The sequence below is a fragment of the Piliocolobus tephrosceles genome, chromosome 5 (genome assembly GCF_002776525.5).
Source record: "Piliocolobus tephrosceles isolate RC106 chromosome 5, ASM277652v3, whole genome shotgun sequence".
NCBI classification, from domain to species: Eukaryota; Metazoa; Chordata; class Mammalia; order Primates; family Cercopithecidae; genus Piliocolobus; species Piliocolobus tephrosceles.
In genome coordinates this window covers 153,078,362-153,095,739 of record NC_045438.1, presented here as the reverse complement: position 1 = coordinate 153,095,739, position 17,378 = coordinate 153,078,362, and the positions used below count along the sequence as shown (strand labels likewise).

Here is a 17,378-nt window from a genome sequence, read left to right as displayed (position 1 = left end):
AGACCCAGCTTGCCCTAGGTGACAGGTTAGGTGAACTAAACTCAGGTTTTGTGACGCGACTACTCTTTTGCTTGTACCACTCTGACAAAGCAAAACATCATAATGTTTCATCTTGAGGGGAATTCAACTAACAAAAGGTTCCTTTACGCAAATTCCGGCTATGGCAGATGTTTACTCTAAATAGCTTCCTATGTAACTTAATTAAGACAAGTGCTGCAAATATTTAATATCCTGAGGTTTTTTGCACAAACAAACAATTTCGTCAGTTTATATGTAAAGCCAGAAATGTGGCCTGTGGACCACTAGGGCTCTGTCTCCAGAAGTGCCATAAAGCAGGCATTCTGCATAGGATAACTCTTCTTACAGAGCCAGCTGACCTCCAGTTTTGTCATTGTTGTGATGCCCTCCCCTTCTGGTAAATCAAACCCTGACAGTTTAAAACTGTGGGAACTGGGTGGACCACGCGCTTAGGAGAATATAGTCTATGCTAGTGCCTCTCATTACAGAGTTTGGTATGAGTTGGTCTCTGCTAGCCTCTGGGTTCACTTGAGGATGTGTTTATTTTCTCTTTACTATTCAGGATGTTTACCACCATTCTGTGTGGTTTACCCGCAACTGCACTTGCATTTGAATTTGGTGGGCAGCTTGCCCTGGGTAGAGGGTATCCCTTGCCCGACCCCCCACAACCTCCAGTGCGCACACACACGGGCACACTCTTGTTTCTTTGAGTGGCTGCCAGGTTTGTAGTGTGTGTGTCTGGGGGGCGAATGGAGTGGGTAATTATTTTGGGGATGGAAACACGGGAATTTTTCTTTTTTTTTTGAATAGGCCTTTCAGCAAGTTGGCAAAGCTTCAGGGCCAGCTCCCACACCGGCACAAAGAGCGCAGCCATGCCGGTCATTTTGTATTTGCCAGACACGGATTGTCTGATTTTTTTTTTTTTTTTTAATGAACAGACCCTCCCTCCCACCGTTTCCTTGCCCTTTGTTTAAAATTGGGATGTAATCTAAATAATTGGATTTACCAGCTTACGTTTTGAATATTGGAAAATTGAGTTAATAAAATGATGTTTTGGCATGTACTTCCCTCATCTAGGGAACAGCTGTGCATTCACTTTAAGCCGCCTGGTCCCCCTTGCTCCTGCTTGCTCCAGCTGATTTGTGTGTCACGCCATGCCCTTCTTGGGTTTGCAGACTGTCAGAAATCCTGGACAGAAATAGGATTTAATTAACCTGGAAATTGCTGTTGTGCCGAAGTTAGGGCTACCCTAGAGATTGAGTGCACAGATAGCAATAAGCGGGTTAACTCTACACTGTTGACCCCAGAGGAAACCTGGAGAAACAGTGCCACCCTTGTGTGAAGCTTCTAATGGCAGGATGCCCAGGAAGCTTCTAAATCAATCATTTGGGGAGGAAGGGGCACAGGGAGGGTATTACAAAAGAAAAAAATATTTGACATAGTACTGTCAGTTCATCCCTGGGGTTTCTTTACAAGCATGGTCTCGTGATTTATTGGTTAACTTTCCACATAATGTTAGTGTGTATATTGCCATGCTCCTGCGTTCTCATAAAGATGCTGTATAAATTTTGTTTTAAGAACAAAAAGTGAAGATTGATTTTGGTAAATTTTTAAGCGATGATTCCTAACAGCAAGTGAGAGGTAGCTGTGGGAGGCTTAGCAGAAAAAGAAAGTCGCCTTCTATGTAACTTAGGGAGTGGACGGATGGGGAAAGGGAAATAGGGAGCTTTCCCCCTTGGAGCTCATGCAGCTTGATCAAGAAGTACAGATACTCTGTGGTGTGTGTGGTGGTCTTGTTGCATGAGGTGTGGCGGGAGCCAGCCAAGTGACCTGGAGCTCATGCAGCTTGATCAAGAAGTACAGATACTCTGTGGTGTATGTGGTGGTCTTGTTGCATGAGGTGTGGCGGGAGCCAGCCGTCTCTTGGGCCCAGCAACTGTGACCTGGAACAGTTGTGCTGTGTGAGGCCATGTGGAATACAATGGAATGCCAAGGTGTAGAAAAGCACCTTATGTCACAGGGTGACTATCAGCCAGAGCCAGACCTGATTTGGCTTCTGTGAGATGATGGTGAGGATGGGCAAGTGGCATGGTAAATTCTTAAGGGAGGGCCATGTGGGCAGGTGCCTGGTGGGTATTTTTTTTTGTTTTCCTTTCAAATACCAGCCTCTATATTCAAGATATATGTTTATTCTTAACGAAACTGAATTCCTGTCTACCTTCAGGTAGGCTTCATGCTGGGATGGCTACTAACTTTACCTGGAGCAGAACAATACCAAGGCTCCTCCTCTCCTGTTGCTGTTGGATCTGTTTCACAAACATCCACCCATCTCCCTTTTCCTCTGAGCTGCCATTCAGTCTGCCCCTCTGCTCAGATACCGTGAGTGTGTTGGATTCTGTGATTCCTAAATCATGAGTGGTGGGTTGTATAATTCACAGCTCCTATAACAGAGTAGTGTTCCTCCCCTTCTCCTTTCCGGCATCTACGGAGGGCTTCTCCTCTACACTTGGTAAGGCCTGTATATAGAAACGGATCAGAAAGAGGAGACTGCAAGTAGAGAGTCCTGTGTATACCACCAGAAGGGCAGAGCAGTGGGTTTGGGGTTAGGTGGCTGGTTATGCATGAGGTACTGCTTTAGGATGGTCACCTCTGAGGAGGAGACTTCTGCCCAGACATGAAGGGAGTGACCTCCATTACAGAGTAACAGGCCGGGATTGTTTTCTTCCCTCCTCTGGCCTAGAGGATGAGAAGCCACCAGCCATGGCAAGGTAAAGGGAGAGAGCATTCCAGATGGAAGGAGCTGTTTGGAGTAAGCAAGATCCCCTTAGACCTGCAATCTCTATCTTAGGCCATTTATTGCCACATAGAACACACTCCGTGGGATCCCATACACTCCCATACACTCCCGTATACTCTATGGGATCACATTCGTAAATGGTCATTCATTTTAACACCCTTTCTCTTACTTTGAGACAGCTTCAGTGGCGTTCACTCAGCAGGGCTGATTTTGGTCATGAATGAGGGGCCATGGAGCTCCTTGGCCTGGCAGCTTTTAGTGAGGGGGTGCACACTGGATGCCTGTGCTCACAAGGCTTTGCGTCACCTGCCACGTGGAGGTCGCGTGGCATGGCGTGGCATGGCTTGGCAGAGAAAGCTGTCACGTGGGGACCCATAGGTTTGTTTGCTGGTCCTGTTTGTTCTGCCATCCAAGTTAGGTGACCCGGGGTGGGTCTCACCCTTCTCCTAGTTACTCGTGTGTACAGTGAAGGGGATCTTATTAAGATCCTTGAACATAACAAAGTGACCAGCCTTTCCCATTTCCCCAAACACCAAACAAACAGCAGCTCATATCCGTCTTCTCCTGAACTTATTTGAACTTCGTCCTCCTTTAATTCAGATACACGCCCCCAGTGGATCTGATCTGAAACGTCTATTCCCTCACCCCACTGCACCATCCCTGTGGTTTACAATATTGTAAATAAAATGTTATCCTTTGAATATATCAACATACTTCTTCCTCTGCTGGTTTACATTTACTTGATTTGATCTTTTCACCTTGGCTTGCTGGAGGGCTTGATTTAATTGGTTTCATTGACATAAAGGATACATGTGGAGTTCCTAGAATTAAGGCGTCTTCTGTAAGGGATCTCCTTGAAGAATTAATAAAAAGTAAACATGGAAGGAAATTATACTGTGATTGCGACTTCCATGGGGTGTGTGAGGGAGACACACCTTCTCTGGGGCTGTGTGTTACCCAGGGCAGGAAGGCCCATCCTGACTACATGCAAGGCCCAAGGCTTGGGAGGGCACACGTTTTATTTTTCTCTCAAACATTTATGTTTTTACTTCTTCAACCCCAGGAACCCCGTGCTCTCTTCACCCCAACCCCACAATGATTCTGAACCTCTTTTATCCCAGTTTTCATTTTTGCTGTAATAATGGAATGGCAGGTGGTGTTCTGTTGAAAATGCCAGTCAGCTGATGGCAGGGAGTGAGGAAGTAAATGGTGTGGTGGGCGGGTATGCTGCCTCCCCTGGAGGGTGAGGCCCCGGAAGCTGCACCACCTTGCTCCTCATGCTTGCCAGAATACACTCTGTGGGATCCCATACGCTCCCAGGGTTCTGCTGCTGCTGCTTCCATCAGCATCCGTAGGTGCAAATATTGTAGGTTTTCAGCACGTCTGAATCACTTTCTTCCATTTTCCTGTATCCAGCATTCTAGAAGGAAACCCCTGTCCCTGAAGCCTGTCTGTACTGTTTGGAGTGCTTACTCAGGATTTGGCTGTGCCATTCCTTTGGTTGTGTGGGGCCAGGAAAGCAAGGTCAACACCTTCGTAATCCCTGCAGGACTCTGCAGGTTGAAAAGCCACACCGCAGACCTGCCCTTTGTAGACAATACAGGTTCTTCTGGCCCCTTTATAAAAGATATTGGTTTGTCTTGTTCTTTAGTTCCTGGCTTCATCTGGGTCTCACAACTGTTTAATCACTTGGGAGCTTGACTTCTTCCTCTAAGGGGTAATCTATTTTGCTGCCACTTTTTAATCTCTTATTGCCTTATTTTTCATAGTCTCACTGGGAAAGTCATTGGGCACCAAGCACCTTTGATTTCAGCATTGGTAGGCAGCAGTTTATCTTTGAGGTCCTGAAATTGTAAAATATCTCAGTGTCTCACTCTGTTGTCTCTGCTTAGTCTGTGTTTACTTGTTTGTTTCTCATTGTCGCTGCACAGTCTTCTCATTGTGTGTAGCGTTTGTTTTCCCTGACTTCTCAAAAAGCTGTAAACACTTAACATCCTGTTCACATGCAGGCAATATTTCTATAAAATTCCTGCAATACTCAGAGTGCGAGTTGCGTCCATTCAAATGAAGATGTATGTATTCTGTAATTGCCAATTAAAAACACTTTTCAGTAGAATGAAAAAAAAACCAGCAATTTTTCTAAATATGGCACAACATTTCCTTTGTTTTGAAACAGTCTGGGAGGTTGGTGGGAAGGAAAACCTCATTGGAAAAGGAGGGCAGTTGTGTTGTGTCAGTCCACCTGGCAGCTGGTTGGAAGGTGGACCAAGGGTTCTGTAGCCTTCCCTCCTCTGACACTGCACGCTGGAGACCTGGCCATCACCAGGTGCCTGGGAATTGGTGCAGAAATTGAGAGCCAGCCTTGAGAAAGTTAGATGGAATGATTTTGTGTCTGTTGAGTCCCAATAAATTTGCTTGTATTTTGTCTTTTTAAATTGCCTTTTGTCCCTTTGTTCTATTTTCTTATGTAATTAAAAAAAAAAAAGTCATTTGTAACAGATGAAAAATTTAAAGGGGGAAAACAACCAAGCAGAAACTGCTCCTCATCTGTGACAGATGAGGCTCTGTGATTGTTGGAAAATCCCCCTCACCCTAACCGCCCCCCACTTCATTGTCCCATGTGAAGGTCCTGCCTGTGGGCTTCTGGTCTGTCATGTCTTATATACAGGTAGGCAGTTGGTTGCAAAAAAGCTCTTTGTTCCCCATCACATAGAGATAGTGGCATTGCCTGATCCCACCCTCCCCCTTATTTTTTTTAAAACAACACTAGGGCATTTCTGTTAAACTTGATTCACTTCCTCCTGTTACCTTGTTAATATGACTGTTTCATATCAGTTATTCCTGGGTTCTAAAGTGCTTTTTGGGCCAGGCGTCATGGCTCATACATGTAATCCCAACACTTCGGGAGGCCAAGGCAGGAGATAGGCTTGAGGTCAGAGGCCAGGAGTTCAAAACCAGCCTGGGCACCATGAGGGGAGACCCTGTCTCTATTAAAAAAACCGAGCAACAACAACAAGCCAAAAACAGCTGAGTGCAGTGGCACGTATCTGTAGTTCCAGCACTTTGCAAGGCTGAGGTGGGAAGATCTCTTGAGCCCAAGAGTTTGAGGCTGTAGTGAGCTATGATAGCGTCACTGCACTTCAGCCTGGGTGACAGAGTGAGAACCTGTTTCAATAAAAAGGTTTTTTTAAAAGAAAAGTGCTCTGTAATGACCTACATTGTTTGTAGATTTTTTTTTTTTTTTTTTTAAGGACTCTAGATTATCCAGTAAGTAGTTGGGAGTCACACTTTGTCCTTTTTGATGGACTGTCAGTTTGAATCAGGAATATTATTAGACAGTAGTATTTTTGATGGTCATGGGGCGGCAAGAGTAGACACTGCTTAGGACATACAAGGGAATTTAAGGTTAAAATGAGATTGGAAATTCTTCATAATATTGTGGTACTTTATATTTGGGGAGTGTGGAGGATTTATGAGGTTAAATTTAAAGGTATTAGTTTTGATGAAGTAGGCAATCTTGTGTGTGTATGTGTGTATTTTGCTGTAGGAATTTGTTAAATATTGTAATTTTTTTTTAAAATGTTACAGCATTTTGAGCATCAACAGTTTAGGATGTATGCTTACTATTCTATATAATCCACTCCCAACAGTGTCTTCAAGGGAATACATCTGCTTTCTTCTACTTATTTAGTTTTTTTATTTGTTGTTATTTTTGAGACAGAGTTTCGCTCTTGTCGTCCAGGCTGGAGTGCAATGGCTCGATCTTGGCTCGTTGCAATCTTCGCCTCCCGGGTTCCAGCGATTCTTCTGCCTCAGCCTCCGGAGTAGCTGGGATTACAGGAGCATGTCACCACACCAGGCTAATTTTTGTATTTTCAGTAGAGATAGGGTTTCACCATGTTGGCCACGCTGATCTCGAACTCCTGACCTCAGATGATCCACCCACGTTGGCCTCCCAAAGTGCTGGGATTACAGGGGTGAACCACTGCCCCCGGCACTTATTTAGTTTTATTAGTTAATTGTTTTGAGTGGGGTTGCGTTTTCTATCCTACGTGGTGTTTGGGCTTCTGATCGGGTCTATTTTGATCCCTGTACTGTGTTTCCTCGTTCTTTTTGTTGTTTTTTTTCCTGCCCTCAAATAGTGTTTTTCAAGTATCTCTATGAGCAGGTCTAGATGAACAGTTTAAAGTAGGACCCAAGTTCTCATCCTTGCGAGTGCTTACTATTCCAAGAGTGGAGACCTTTACAATTGGAGGAAGAGTGACTATTAGGCAATTGATGATAAATATCAAGTTGATTATACATAAAGCAAAAATATGTTATTGTATTTATTGGTGGAGAGACAAGGAAATTTCTTATTGGCTACTGTGTTAAAAGAGAACAAACCGGGCTGGGTGTGGTAGCTCACGCCTGTAATCCCAACACTTTGGAAGGTCAAGACAGGTGGATCACCTGAGGTCAGGAGTTCAAAAGCAGCCTGGCCAACATGGTGAAACCCTACCTCTATTAAAAAATACCAAAATTAACTGAGCGTGGTGGCGCATGCCTGTAATCCCAGCTACTCAGGAGACTGAGGGAGGAGAACCACTTGAACCTGGGAGGTAGAGGTTGCAGTGAGCTGAGGTGGCAACAGAGAAAGACTCCATCACAAACAAACAAGCAAACAAAATACTGTTCCAAGATCCATTAGGATTCATTTTGATAGAAAGGAATTTCTACCTAAGATTTTCAGGTGAAAGGAATTGAAATGTACTCTATAGATACCAAATGGATAAGTTAGGGAGTTCGCATAGGATTATAATGGGAAAGAAACCTGAAGGGTAGATGAAGGCTATTTTTTGTTTTAATCTCTACCTAAATAGTTGCAATTTGGCCACGCGTGGTGGCTCACACCTGTAATCCCAGCACTTTGGGAGGCCGAGGCAGGCGAATCACAAGGTCAGGAGTTCGAGACCAGCCTGGCCAACATGGTGAAACCCCGTTTCTACTACAAATACAAAAAAATTAGCTGGGCGTGGTGATGGGCGCATGTAATCCCAGCTCCTTGGGAGACTGAGGCAGGAGAATCGCTTGAACCTGGGAGGCGGAGGTTGCAGGGAGCGAAGATTGCACCACTGCACTCCAGCCCGGGCCACAGTGCGAGACTCTGCCTCAAAAAAAAAAAGGGTTGTAATTTGACCTTGTTGGCACAGGGTAACCCAGAATTTGGGATTGGAGGGGGCATAGATAGAGACATACCTTTTTCTGCAGTACCAACTTGAATTGTTGTAGTGAACTTTTCATGGCTGAATTTAGAAGTGGCGACAGGGACACTGATGGCTAAATAGGCAAAGGTGACCTGGATGTAATGACACAGAAGAGAGTTGGGGACAGATTCGTGACCCCTTTAGGTGAAAATATAGGATGCTGTAAAACGCAGCAGGATGATACAGGGTTTTTTGCTTTACTGTCAGTGGAAATAAGTGAATACCATTAAGCTGATGATGTCAAATACCGTGGGTAGTTTTTAAATACTCAAGGAAACGGTGTGTACGTCGGCGTGTACTTCTACACACATGTATACACATGTGCATGACACACACTTTATATCAATGTACGAATCACAGTCCTTTAACCAAATTTATTGTGCTTGAAAGGAGTCCCGTGGTTTGTGAGAGTGTGAGAGATAAAGAACCTTAATTAGAGTTTGCTTGAAATAGGATCTTTTTTCTCCTTATGTATCATGGTTTTATTGCCGCACGTAGGCCTGTATCCTCCAGTCTCTGCTTAATTTATTTTTAATTTTCTCTTGCTTTTACAGGCCCAGGCTGCAAGCACAAAGGAAGTTTGCTCAATCTCAGCCGAATAGTCCCAGCACAACTCCAGTAAAGATAGTGGAGCCATTGCTACCCCCTCCAGCCACTCAGATATCAGACCTCTCTAAAAGGAAGCCTAAGACAGAAGATTTTCTTACCTTTCTCTGCCTTCGAGGTAAGACTTTGCGATGATCAGACGAGGCCTACTTGGAATCTACATGTAAGCCTGAGGTCTACGTGGAATAGACTTTAGCTCTACTCTCTGCCATGTTCATTTTTCTGTCCCCAACCTGGGTTGAGGGGGAATGGAAAGTGAGAAATCCCTTTGAGAGTGCTGGGTGTGGCCTTTGAACCATCTGTTAAGTTTTATTTCCTTTTTAATATGACTCTTACACCCCACTTCCTGGCCTCTCGAAACGCAGTTATGCAGTTTCTAACTTTGACTTCTAATTTGATTTCTCTCCACCACACCACCACCTTGCACACATTGTTTTGTAAGGCAATTTTTTTTTTTTTTTTTGATGGAGTACTGTGGGAATGTGAAGGCCCCTTTCCATGTGCTTCCGAAGGCCTGTCAATAAGCCGTGGTGATGAGGGGCTTATGGTTCTCTCAGCCCTGTATATTATGTTCAGGAAAACAATACTAGTACTTTCAGAGTCTAATTGACTGTGCGAATATTGGTCCACGTTTCAATTTGAACCAGTTAACAGAGTCCAGGTGGATTTGGGATCTGAATGGAGTTATTTGTGAAAGTGTTTGTTGCAGTTTCCTTGTTACTAAGTTTTCTAATAGCTGTGAGGAAAGAACACAGAAGATTGTCTGAGAGAATAAGGAGCCTTTTCTGGAGGAATGATAGAAAATATAGGAAGTCCTGAACACAGAGAGTTCCTTGGGTGTGCTTATTTGAGAGAAAATGAACAGAAGGAGAGGGCCTTTGCTATTGGACATCTTTGGGAAGGCCTCAAGGTTCAGGGTCACTTTTATTTGATTAATATTTTGATAATTTATTATTACAGACAGATTTTAAGTACCTTAAAAAGTTGCTACCCATCATGTCTCACTCAATACATTAGTATGTCTTTCCTTCAGGTAAGTACATTTTCCTATAACTGTCAAAGTTAGGAAGTTCACAGGGACACATGGCTCCCCATGTGTTCCTCAAACCTCTGTTTCACCTTTGTTCTGAAGGTGCTTTGTAATGTCTGAGTTTAGAGCAAAACGACCTAGTTCAGAATTAGGCAATGCCATTAATTGTGTGTAGACTGCTTAATCTGGAAGAGTTCCTCATTGTTTTGTCTTTGACCTCAACACTTGAAAATTACAGGTCAATTATTTTTTAGAGTGTCCCTTGATTTGGTTGCCTGGTGTTTCCTCATGATGACATTCTGGTTTGTGTTTTTGGCAGGAATGCCACAAGGGAAGTGATTCGTCCTCCTTGTTGTTGGGTCCTCTGTAGGGATACACAGTTCAGTCCTTCCCTTTCCACACTGTGTTCATGCTGATCATTTGACTGTGGTGGGCCTGTCAGGAGCAAAGTTACCCATCTCAGCCTTTGCAATGTATAAGTGTTAAGAGAGGATATTCTTTGAAACTAGTACATACTTGTCATCATCTTTATCGTAATTGTATGTGTATAGGCTTCCTATTTTATGCAAAGGGTTATAATCTGTTACTCCTATTATGTATTCTGATGTTCAGGTTGTTCCAGATCATCGTCTCATCCGTGGACCCTCGTCAGCCTGGCTTTTTATTCCTTTTGACATGTCCCTATCATCCTTCCAGCCTTGCTGGGCACAACAAAATGTTCCAGGCTCATGGTGTACTTTCCCGCCCTCAGCCCTGGAAATGGACATGTCTCCAAGGAGTCCTGCTTTCTTGTAGGGACAAGTACTGTTGAGAAGCCAGGATCTGGGCACAAGGGATGCTGGGGACTATGGGAATGTCATTTCTCCCAGGTGCTCTTAGTAGACTGAGGTTGTGTGTTTATAGGGGTCTATCCGGAGTTCTGTTTATTAAAATCTGTGAGTTAGCGGCCATACCTCCAGTTTCAGTTTAACACCAAGGGGTTCATGTACATTCATCCCCGAGGACCTTGGCTCCTGTAATCCTTAATATACTTACTTGCCATGTCTTTTCAGTGTAACCCACCTCCCATCTCTGCTGCCCCCATGATGGGAAACTCAGCCCTGACACCCCACGTGGTTGCTCCTCACTCCCTCCCTTTGCCCAGTTGCCCTGCCTTACCAATTGGCTTTGGGACTGAATTGTTGGGGGAATTTTTGACGTAGGATATGATGATAGTTCCTGGTGATTCTTAACACATAAGAAAGGAGAGTTATTATGTACTTGTTAGTAAACAGGGAGATGAGGTAGGTGGGATTCCCACCAGTTGATCTCCATTAACTTTTTGGTTTGTTTTTGGAGACATAGGGTCTTGTCTCATACCAAAATAAGATAATGAGAGGTTGTTCACTTCTGGAGTGCAGTGGCACAGTCATGGCTCTAAGCAGCCTCAACCTCCTGGGCTCAAGCCATCCTTCTGCCTCAACCTCTCCAATAGCTAGGCCTACAGGCACATACAACCACACTGAGCAATTTTTTTATTTTTATTTTTAGTTTTAGTTTTTTTTTTTTTTTTGTAGAGAAGGGGTCTTGCTGTGTTTCTCAGGCTGGTCTTGAAGTCCTGGGCTCATGCAATTCTCGTGCCATCTCGGCCTCCCAAAGTGCTGGGATGACAGGCATGAGCCACCACGCCCAGCCATCTCTGTTACTTTTTACATAGATTTTGGCTGAAAGATTCTCCTGATCCTGGATGTTGAGTATGAAGATGGAAGGGAAGCTGTGAGGACTAAATATGACAGACTCTTGTGCTGAACTGGCCACTAGGCTGTGAGACTGGTAGAGTGTGGTGTGATGATCAGGAGTGGAGAATGAGTGGGCTCTGTACTCAGAAGGATGTATTTGCCCTAAAGGAATATTTGAAGGCTCCACAGCACCATCAGCAGCAAGGTGATTCAGGTGGATCTAGCCGGGCTTGGTTGTGCTGCCTGTAGCCCATCTACGTGGAGGCTGACACGAGAGAATCCTTGACACCTGGAGTTTGAGGCTGCCATGAGACATGACTGTGCCTCAGCACTGCCGCCTCGGCAATAAAGCGGCACTCTGTCTCTCAAAAAAAAAAAAAAACAACGGTGATGTGGGACTCTTTATTTATGACTTTGGTCTTGCATGGCTTCATAAATGACATAATTGTACATATTTATGGGTCACATGATTTTGTGATACATATAAGTGATCAGATCAGGGTAATCAGCATATCCCTCATCTCAAACATTCATAATTTGTTGGTGTTGGGAACATTCAACATCCTCCTTCTAGATATTGCTAACTGTAGACATCCTACAGTGGTATAGAACACTGGAACGTATTCCTTCTATCTAACCATAATTTGGTATCCTTTGCTAAATATGCATGGCTTTTCAATGTAATTAGAGCCAAGTGTATTTTTTGAGACAGAGTCTTACTCTGTCGCCCAGGCTGGAGTGCAGTAGCGCGATCTTGGCTCACTGCAACCTCTGCCTCCTGAGTTCAAGTGATTCTCCTGCCTCAGCCTCCCAAGTAGCTGGGATTACAGGTGCCAGCCACTATGCCCGGCGAATTTTTGTATTTTTAGTAGAGACGGGGTTTCACTGTGTTAGTCAGATTGGTCCCGAACTCCTGACCTCAGGCGATCCGACCGCCTTGGCCTTCCAAGGTGTTGGGATTACAGGCATGAGCTGCTGCGCCCGGCCAAAGCCAGGTGTTTTAAAGAGTAACTATGGCTTAACTAGTTTGGCTACTTTTGGGAAAGGAATTTTGATGTCTAGAATTGCTCTCAGCATTTTGCTTAGTAAATCGTGAAATAATAGTTTCTGCCTCCACCAATCCTGTTTCATGAGGCTGTCTAAAGATTGCTCTGTTGATTATGGAATTTAGTTATGCAAGTCTTTACTGTGGAGCAATTGTGACTGTTGTATTTAGTTCCCAAAGGTAGAAAGGGAGAGAAAACCATCAGGGAATGTCTCAGTGATTATGTATAGAGAGGAAGGAGTATGTGTATTTGTGCTACGTGTGCTTGTGTGTGCGCTATCTTATAATATGTTTTCTGAGGTTCTGGGAAACTCAGAAAGTCTCTTAGTTGCAGAGGCATGCTTATTTATTGTTCACATAAATGCCATCTAGAGAAAACGTCACCAAGTAAGTACCTGGCTTTGAAGTTTCAGGATTCCAGACAGAAGAGAATCATCTTTTCATAGATAAAATTTACTTCTTTTAGATGTCAAATACAAAAAAGGTTTAAATAATTAAAGCCTAGGAGATGTTTAAAACCAATTTTAAAAAATGCTCTGAACCTTGGAAATGAATTTCATTTATGAGCTAAGCAATAAAAATAGGCTTTGTTATTTGTTTTTCTGTTGGTATACATACAATATTGTACTGTTTTGCTATTTCTCATACCTTTTTTTTAGATCTGAGGTATTAAAAATGAGTCATCTTAGCTTTAAAATGCCTTTTTTTCCCCCAAGAGGATAAGTGTGTTTACCTGATCTGAGTCTACAAGCCCCAAATGACAGATGATGCTTATTATAGCTTCATGACCCTGAAAATCTGATGGATTTGGTGGCCTTAGATAGCATCTTTTAATAGGTAGTTTCTTGAGCTAATTAAAACCTGTATTTCAGTGTGTACAAAGGTTACATAGTGATCCCTGTTGTTGTGGTACTTTAATACTTTTATTTCTATTTTAAGAAAAACAGGATGTTAAGGTTTTTTTTTTTTTTTTTTTACAATCATAAAAGTAGTTCCTGTTCATCTTGGGAATATTGGCAGAAGAAAGGTAAAGAAGTAGGCAAAAGAATATGTTCAAAATAGCATCTCCACCATCTATCTCCCAGAGATGACTGCTGTTAATTACCTTGTTTGTGAATATCTTACTGAGCATTCGTTGTGCGTATATAATACATATTTTTCCTGAAATGGTATTGCAATATACTTTCGTTTTTTGCAGTCTGGTTTTCCTACTTAACACTGTCACAAAAATGCCTGTCATTTCATTTTAATAGCTTATTTTCCATTTGGCGAATGACTCATAATCTATCTAATTCCTGATGCACACTTAGAGATATTTCACCTTTTTGATATCCAGTGCTGATGACGCATATCCTTAGTTAAATCTTCACCTTGTTGAAGCCCTTTTAGGCAAAGTTGACAGTTGGGAATGCGATTAACCTTCTTACACCTGCATTCTAATTCTGTTCTTTTTTGGTGCTGATTCCAAAGCAAACATTACTTGTCACATCCCCAAGTCTCTAGTGTTCACCATAAAGAGCTCAGTCAGCCCATCACCCTTGGGTGACAAGCGGGCACTGTGAGGGGTAAAGAAGGCAGTCTTTAATATGCTCATTATGTATAGGGAAGAAAGTCTGGCTGCAGAAATAATGAAGGAGCCAAATCAAACACCTGGAAGTGATGTTTGTTGCTAAGGATCCAGGTCTTTTTTTTTTTTTTTTTTTTTTTAATCTCCAGTCCCCAATTATTACCTTTAATATTCTTGACAATTCTTTGGAATTTGGAAGAGAAGAAATTGTGAGGCCAAGGGAAAGTCAGCGAGTGGAGTTCTTTAAACCTTGTTTGTAATCTGTTAATGACAGTGAGAAATCTTTGAGATGGAAAGAAAAAACCCTATACCATTAATACTGGGATTAGTATAGATACGTAAACACCCAGCTAGTCATTCTGAGGTTAAAATCTTTAGAAATCTAAAACAAATTTGTTTTAAGACACTACCAGCTAAGTCTACAAGGCTCTTTCAATTCCTATTTAATATTGTGACCTAACATTTCTAAAGGAAAGGAGGATGGGATGAACAGTGCAGCCGGCCCGAAGTATTTGCCCGCAGTGTATTTATCTTTAAATAGCTGCTTTGAAGGGGTCCACATGTCTCTTGCCAGAGGCATAATTAGTATCTTTCACTGGCACACGCGGGGAAGAGGGTTTTGCACTTGCTGCATTCAGTGATTCGTACCATCGCCGTGTTCCCTGTCACCACTCTCGTTATTCTTAATGAGTTCTGTCGTCTCCTCTTTGTTCTGACTATGATTATTAACAGATTAAAAAGAGCTTAATGTAGCAGAGCACTGGCAGGTTAAATGATTCTCTTATTTACATTTTCCTCTTTATGGGGCACTGCAAACAAGGGGATTCCCAAAGGGGACTCCTGAAGCATGCAAACCTACATACACCGTTCATTCCTGTGACCGTGGGCATCACAGTTCAGCGTCACAGCTCGGCACGTTGAAGAGAGCGTTATTATGGGGAATTCCTCGTAAATATCCTTGCTGTCAGCCGTTGTGAAGCAATGCTGTCTTGTTTTGGAACTGCCTGCCTTTTGTTTCTTCTGTCTTACAGAATCTTTAGTGATCAGCTGTCACTCAATTGCTAATTAATTCAGCAAACCTTTATTAAACTCTTTTTGTATGCTAGACACCTAGAAAACAGATTAGGCCCAGGAAAGCAGTATCGGTGGTGGGTAAAATTGAAGATATAACAATAAATGCGTGAAAATGCTGGGGTAGAGGTGTGTACCAATAAAAGTAGGAAGGGAGAGGCTCTGGGATGGCTGCAAAGGAATGGTGACATTTGCTGCAGGTCTTGAGTTACAGTGCATCAGGAACCTTTGCAGAAAGAGGATAGTGCTGGGAAGGGGTTCTGTAGGAGCACCTGCAAGGCATGGATTGATGTTGGAGGGCCTGGAGTTAAAGCAAGAAAGTTAGGATAAGCCTTAGATTCTGCATGCCCTGGGGTAGTTACTGGAGTGCCCCTTGGGTTCTTCAAGTCAGGGGTGACATCATTATACACCTACAAGGTTAGAAAGATGTTACTGGCAGCTCTGCAGAAATTCGATTGAGGCTGCAGGGAGGTCTTCCTAGGAGCATTGGCCGAAGGCTGGCAAGTCTTGGGGCAGATGATTTAAATATTTCTCAGCCTGAGCTTCCTCATCTGTGAAATGGATATTCTGTAGTCTACATACAACAGACAGTTGCTGCAGGGGTGAACTAAAGCTAATGGGTATGAACTAGCCCAGAATTAATACTTGAGGCAGCCCTCCGCATATAGTCATCCTTTGATAACTCAGGGGACTGATTTATGGACCTCCTTTTGAAACCAAAATTCATGGATACTCAAGTCCATTGTGTAACATGGTACATGGTATTTGCATGTATGCACATCCTCCTGTATACTTTAAATAATCTCTGGATTACTTATAATACCTAATAAAATGTAAATGCTATGGAAATTTGTTTCACAATATTGTTTAGAGAATAATTACAAGGAAAAAATGGGTCTGTATGTGTTCAGCACAGATGCAACCGTCTCCTTTTTTACCTGAATGTTTTCGTTCTACAGTTGGTTGATTCCATGGGTGCAGAAGCCTCTGATACAAAGGTCCAGCTGTACATTTATTTTCCACTTTTCCAGTGAATTGAGGCAGAGGTAGTGGAGAGGAAGAGAGTTAGATTTTGGATTCAGGTGGAACTGTCTAAAAGACCAGCTGGATAGACCATAGGTAATAGAAGAGACAGCCCACCTGTGGTGTTTTTTCTAGAGAGCGTTGCTGGCCTCGTTGGCAAGGAACACATATTTTGATATAGTCCTAGCCTTGAGTATTGAGGACTAGGAATTCTAAGTAGGGCAAATGCAAAAGCCTGGGGTGATTTAGAGGTCACAGAATGAAAGGGGATTAACCTGCCAGAAAGCAATTAAGTAATCCCCCAATTGCAAGAAACACTATGGTGCTAATAATGAGCTTCCTTGAGCAAAATGGGAATACTTTACATTATGTAAACTCTTTGGGGAGGAAAGCACACTGTCTCCAGTGGTACACAACTTTTTTTGAGGGTCTCTGGGAGGTGTTGCATCTTAGTTTTTGAGAGCAGCAATAGTGAAAGTGTACGTTTGAGAATGGTGTCATCACTGCCTAGGGGCTTTCAGTGGCCTTACATTCTGCATATGCTTGGTTTTCTCCTAGAGTCAGTTACTTAGCTCAGTTCTGCTGAGCTACCTGTTTATTTGTTGGGATAGTTTTTCAGTTAATAATGAAGAAATCTGAAACCTTGAATTTTTGAGGTCTGAGGAGGGGAAGGATGGATCACTTTTATTGGCCCTGTGACCTTGATCAGATGTTATTAATAGGACCGTAGGTCATTTTGCTGTGAGGATTCTCCCTGCTACAGGCCAGCTGGCCTCTGACCGTGCTGTGCCCTCCCTGAAGATAAACCAGGCTCCCTTTTTCCTGCCAGTGAATACTGGCACAGATTCAGTAGTACTCTCAGAGTCATATCTGGCCTTCTCCTTACTTTCTAGAGAGTCCTTGAGTCTTTCTGAAATCCACTTAGAGAACATGGAAATAAGACTTTAAGTATGGCAGCGCTGTTTTGTTGGCCAAGCACCTTGCTGACTGCAGGGATTTCATTGATAGCACGACAGTCCCTGGTATCTGTGTCCCACAGGGAAGTTTAGTATTTGGCTTCTTTATTGGGAACTGAGGAGGGTCTCACATGATTCGCACAAAGACTTTTGTCTATAGTGGCTGTAAGTTAGAATGCTCATTTTTGTTGTTGGTGGTGGTGGTGGTTTTTGTTTTGTTTTTTTGAGATGGAGTCTTGCTCTGTCACCCAGGCTGGAGTGCAGTGGCGTGATCTCCGCTCACTGCAACCTCCACCTCCCA

At 43.1% G+C, this 17,378-nt stretch overlaps 1 protein-coding gene across 5 annotated transcripts in view; it reads left to right on the top strand.

Moving 5' to 3' along the window:
- The window catches only part of JARID2 (jumonji and AT-rich interaction domain containing 2), a 277,840-nt gene that overhangs the window by 198,070 nt on the left and 62,392 nt on the right, over positions 1 to 17,378 (top strand). For all 5 annotated transcript variants that reach the window (XM_023209817.2, XM_023209821.2, XM_023209819.2 and 2 more), the window contains one exon: positions 8,616 to 8,785. Coding sequence is in view for 1 of the 5 variants with exons in the window: in XM_023209816.3 (XP_023065584.1) it covers positions 8,616 to 8,785 (170 nt within the window). In the remaining 4 variants the exon portion in view is untranslated. The remainder of the gene's footprint in view (positions 1 to 8,615; positions 8,786 to 17,378) is intronic.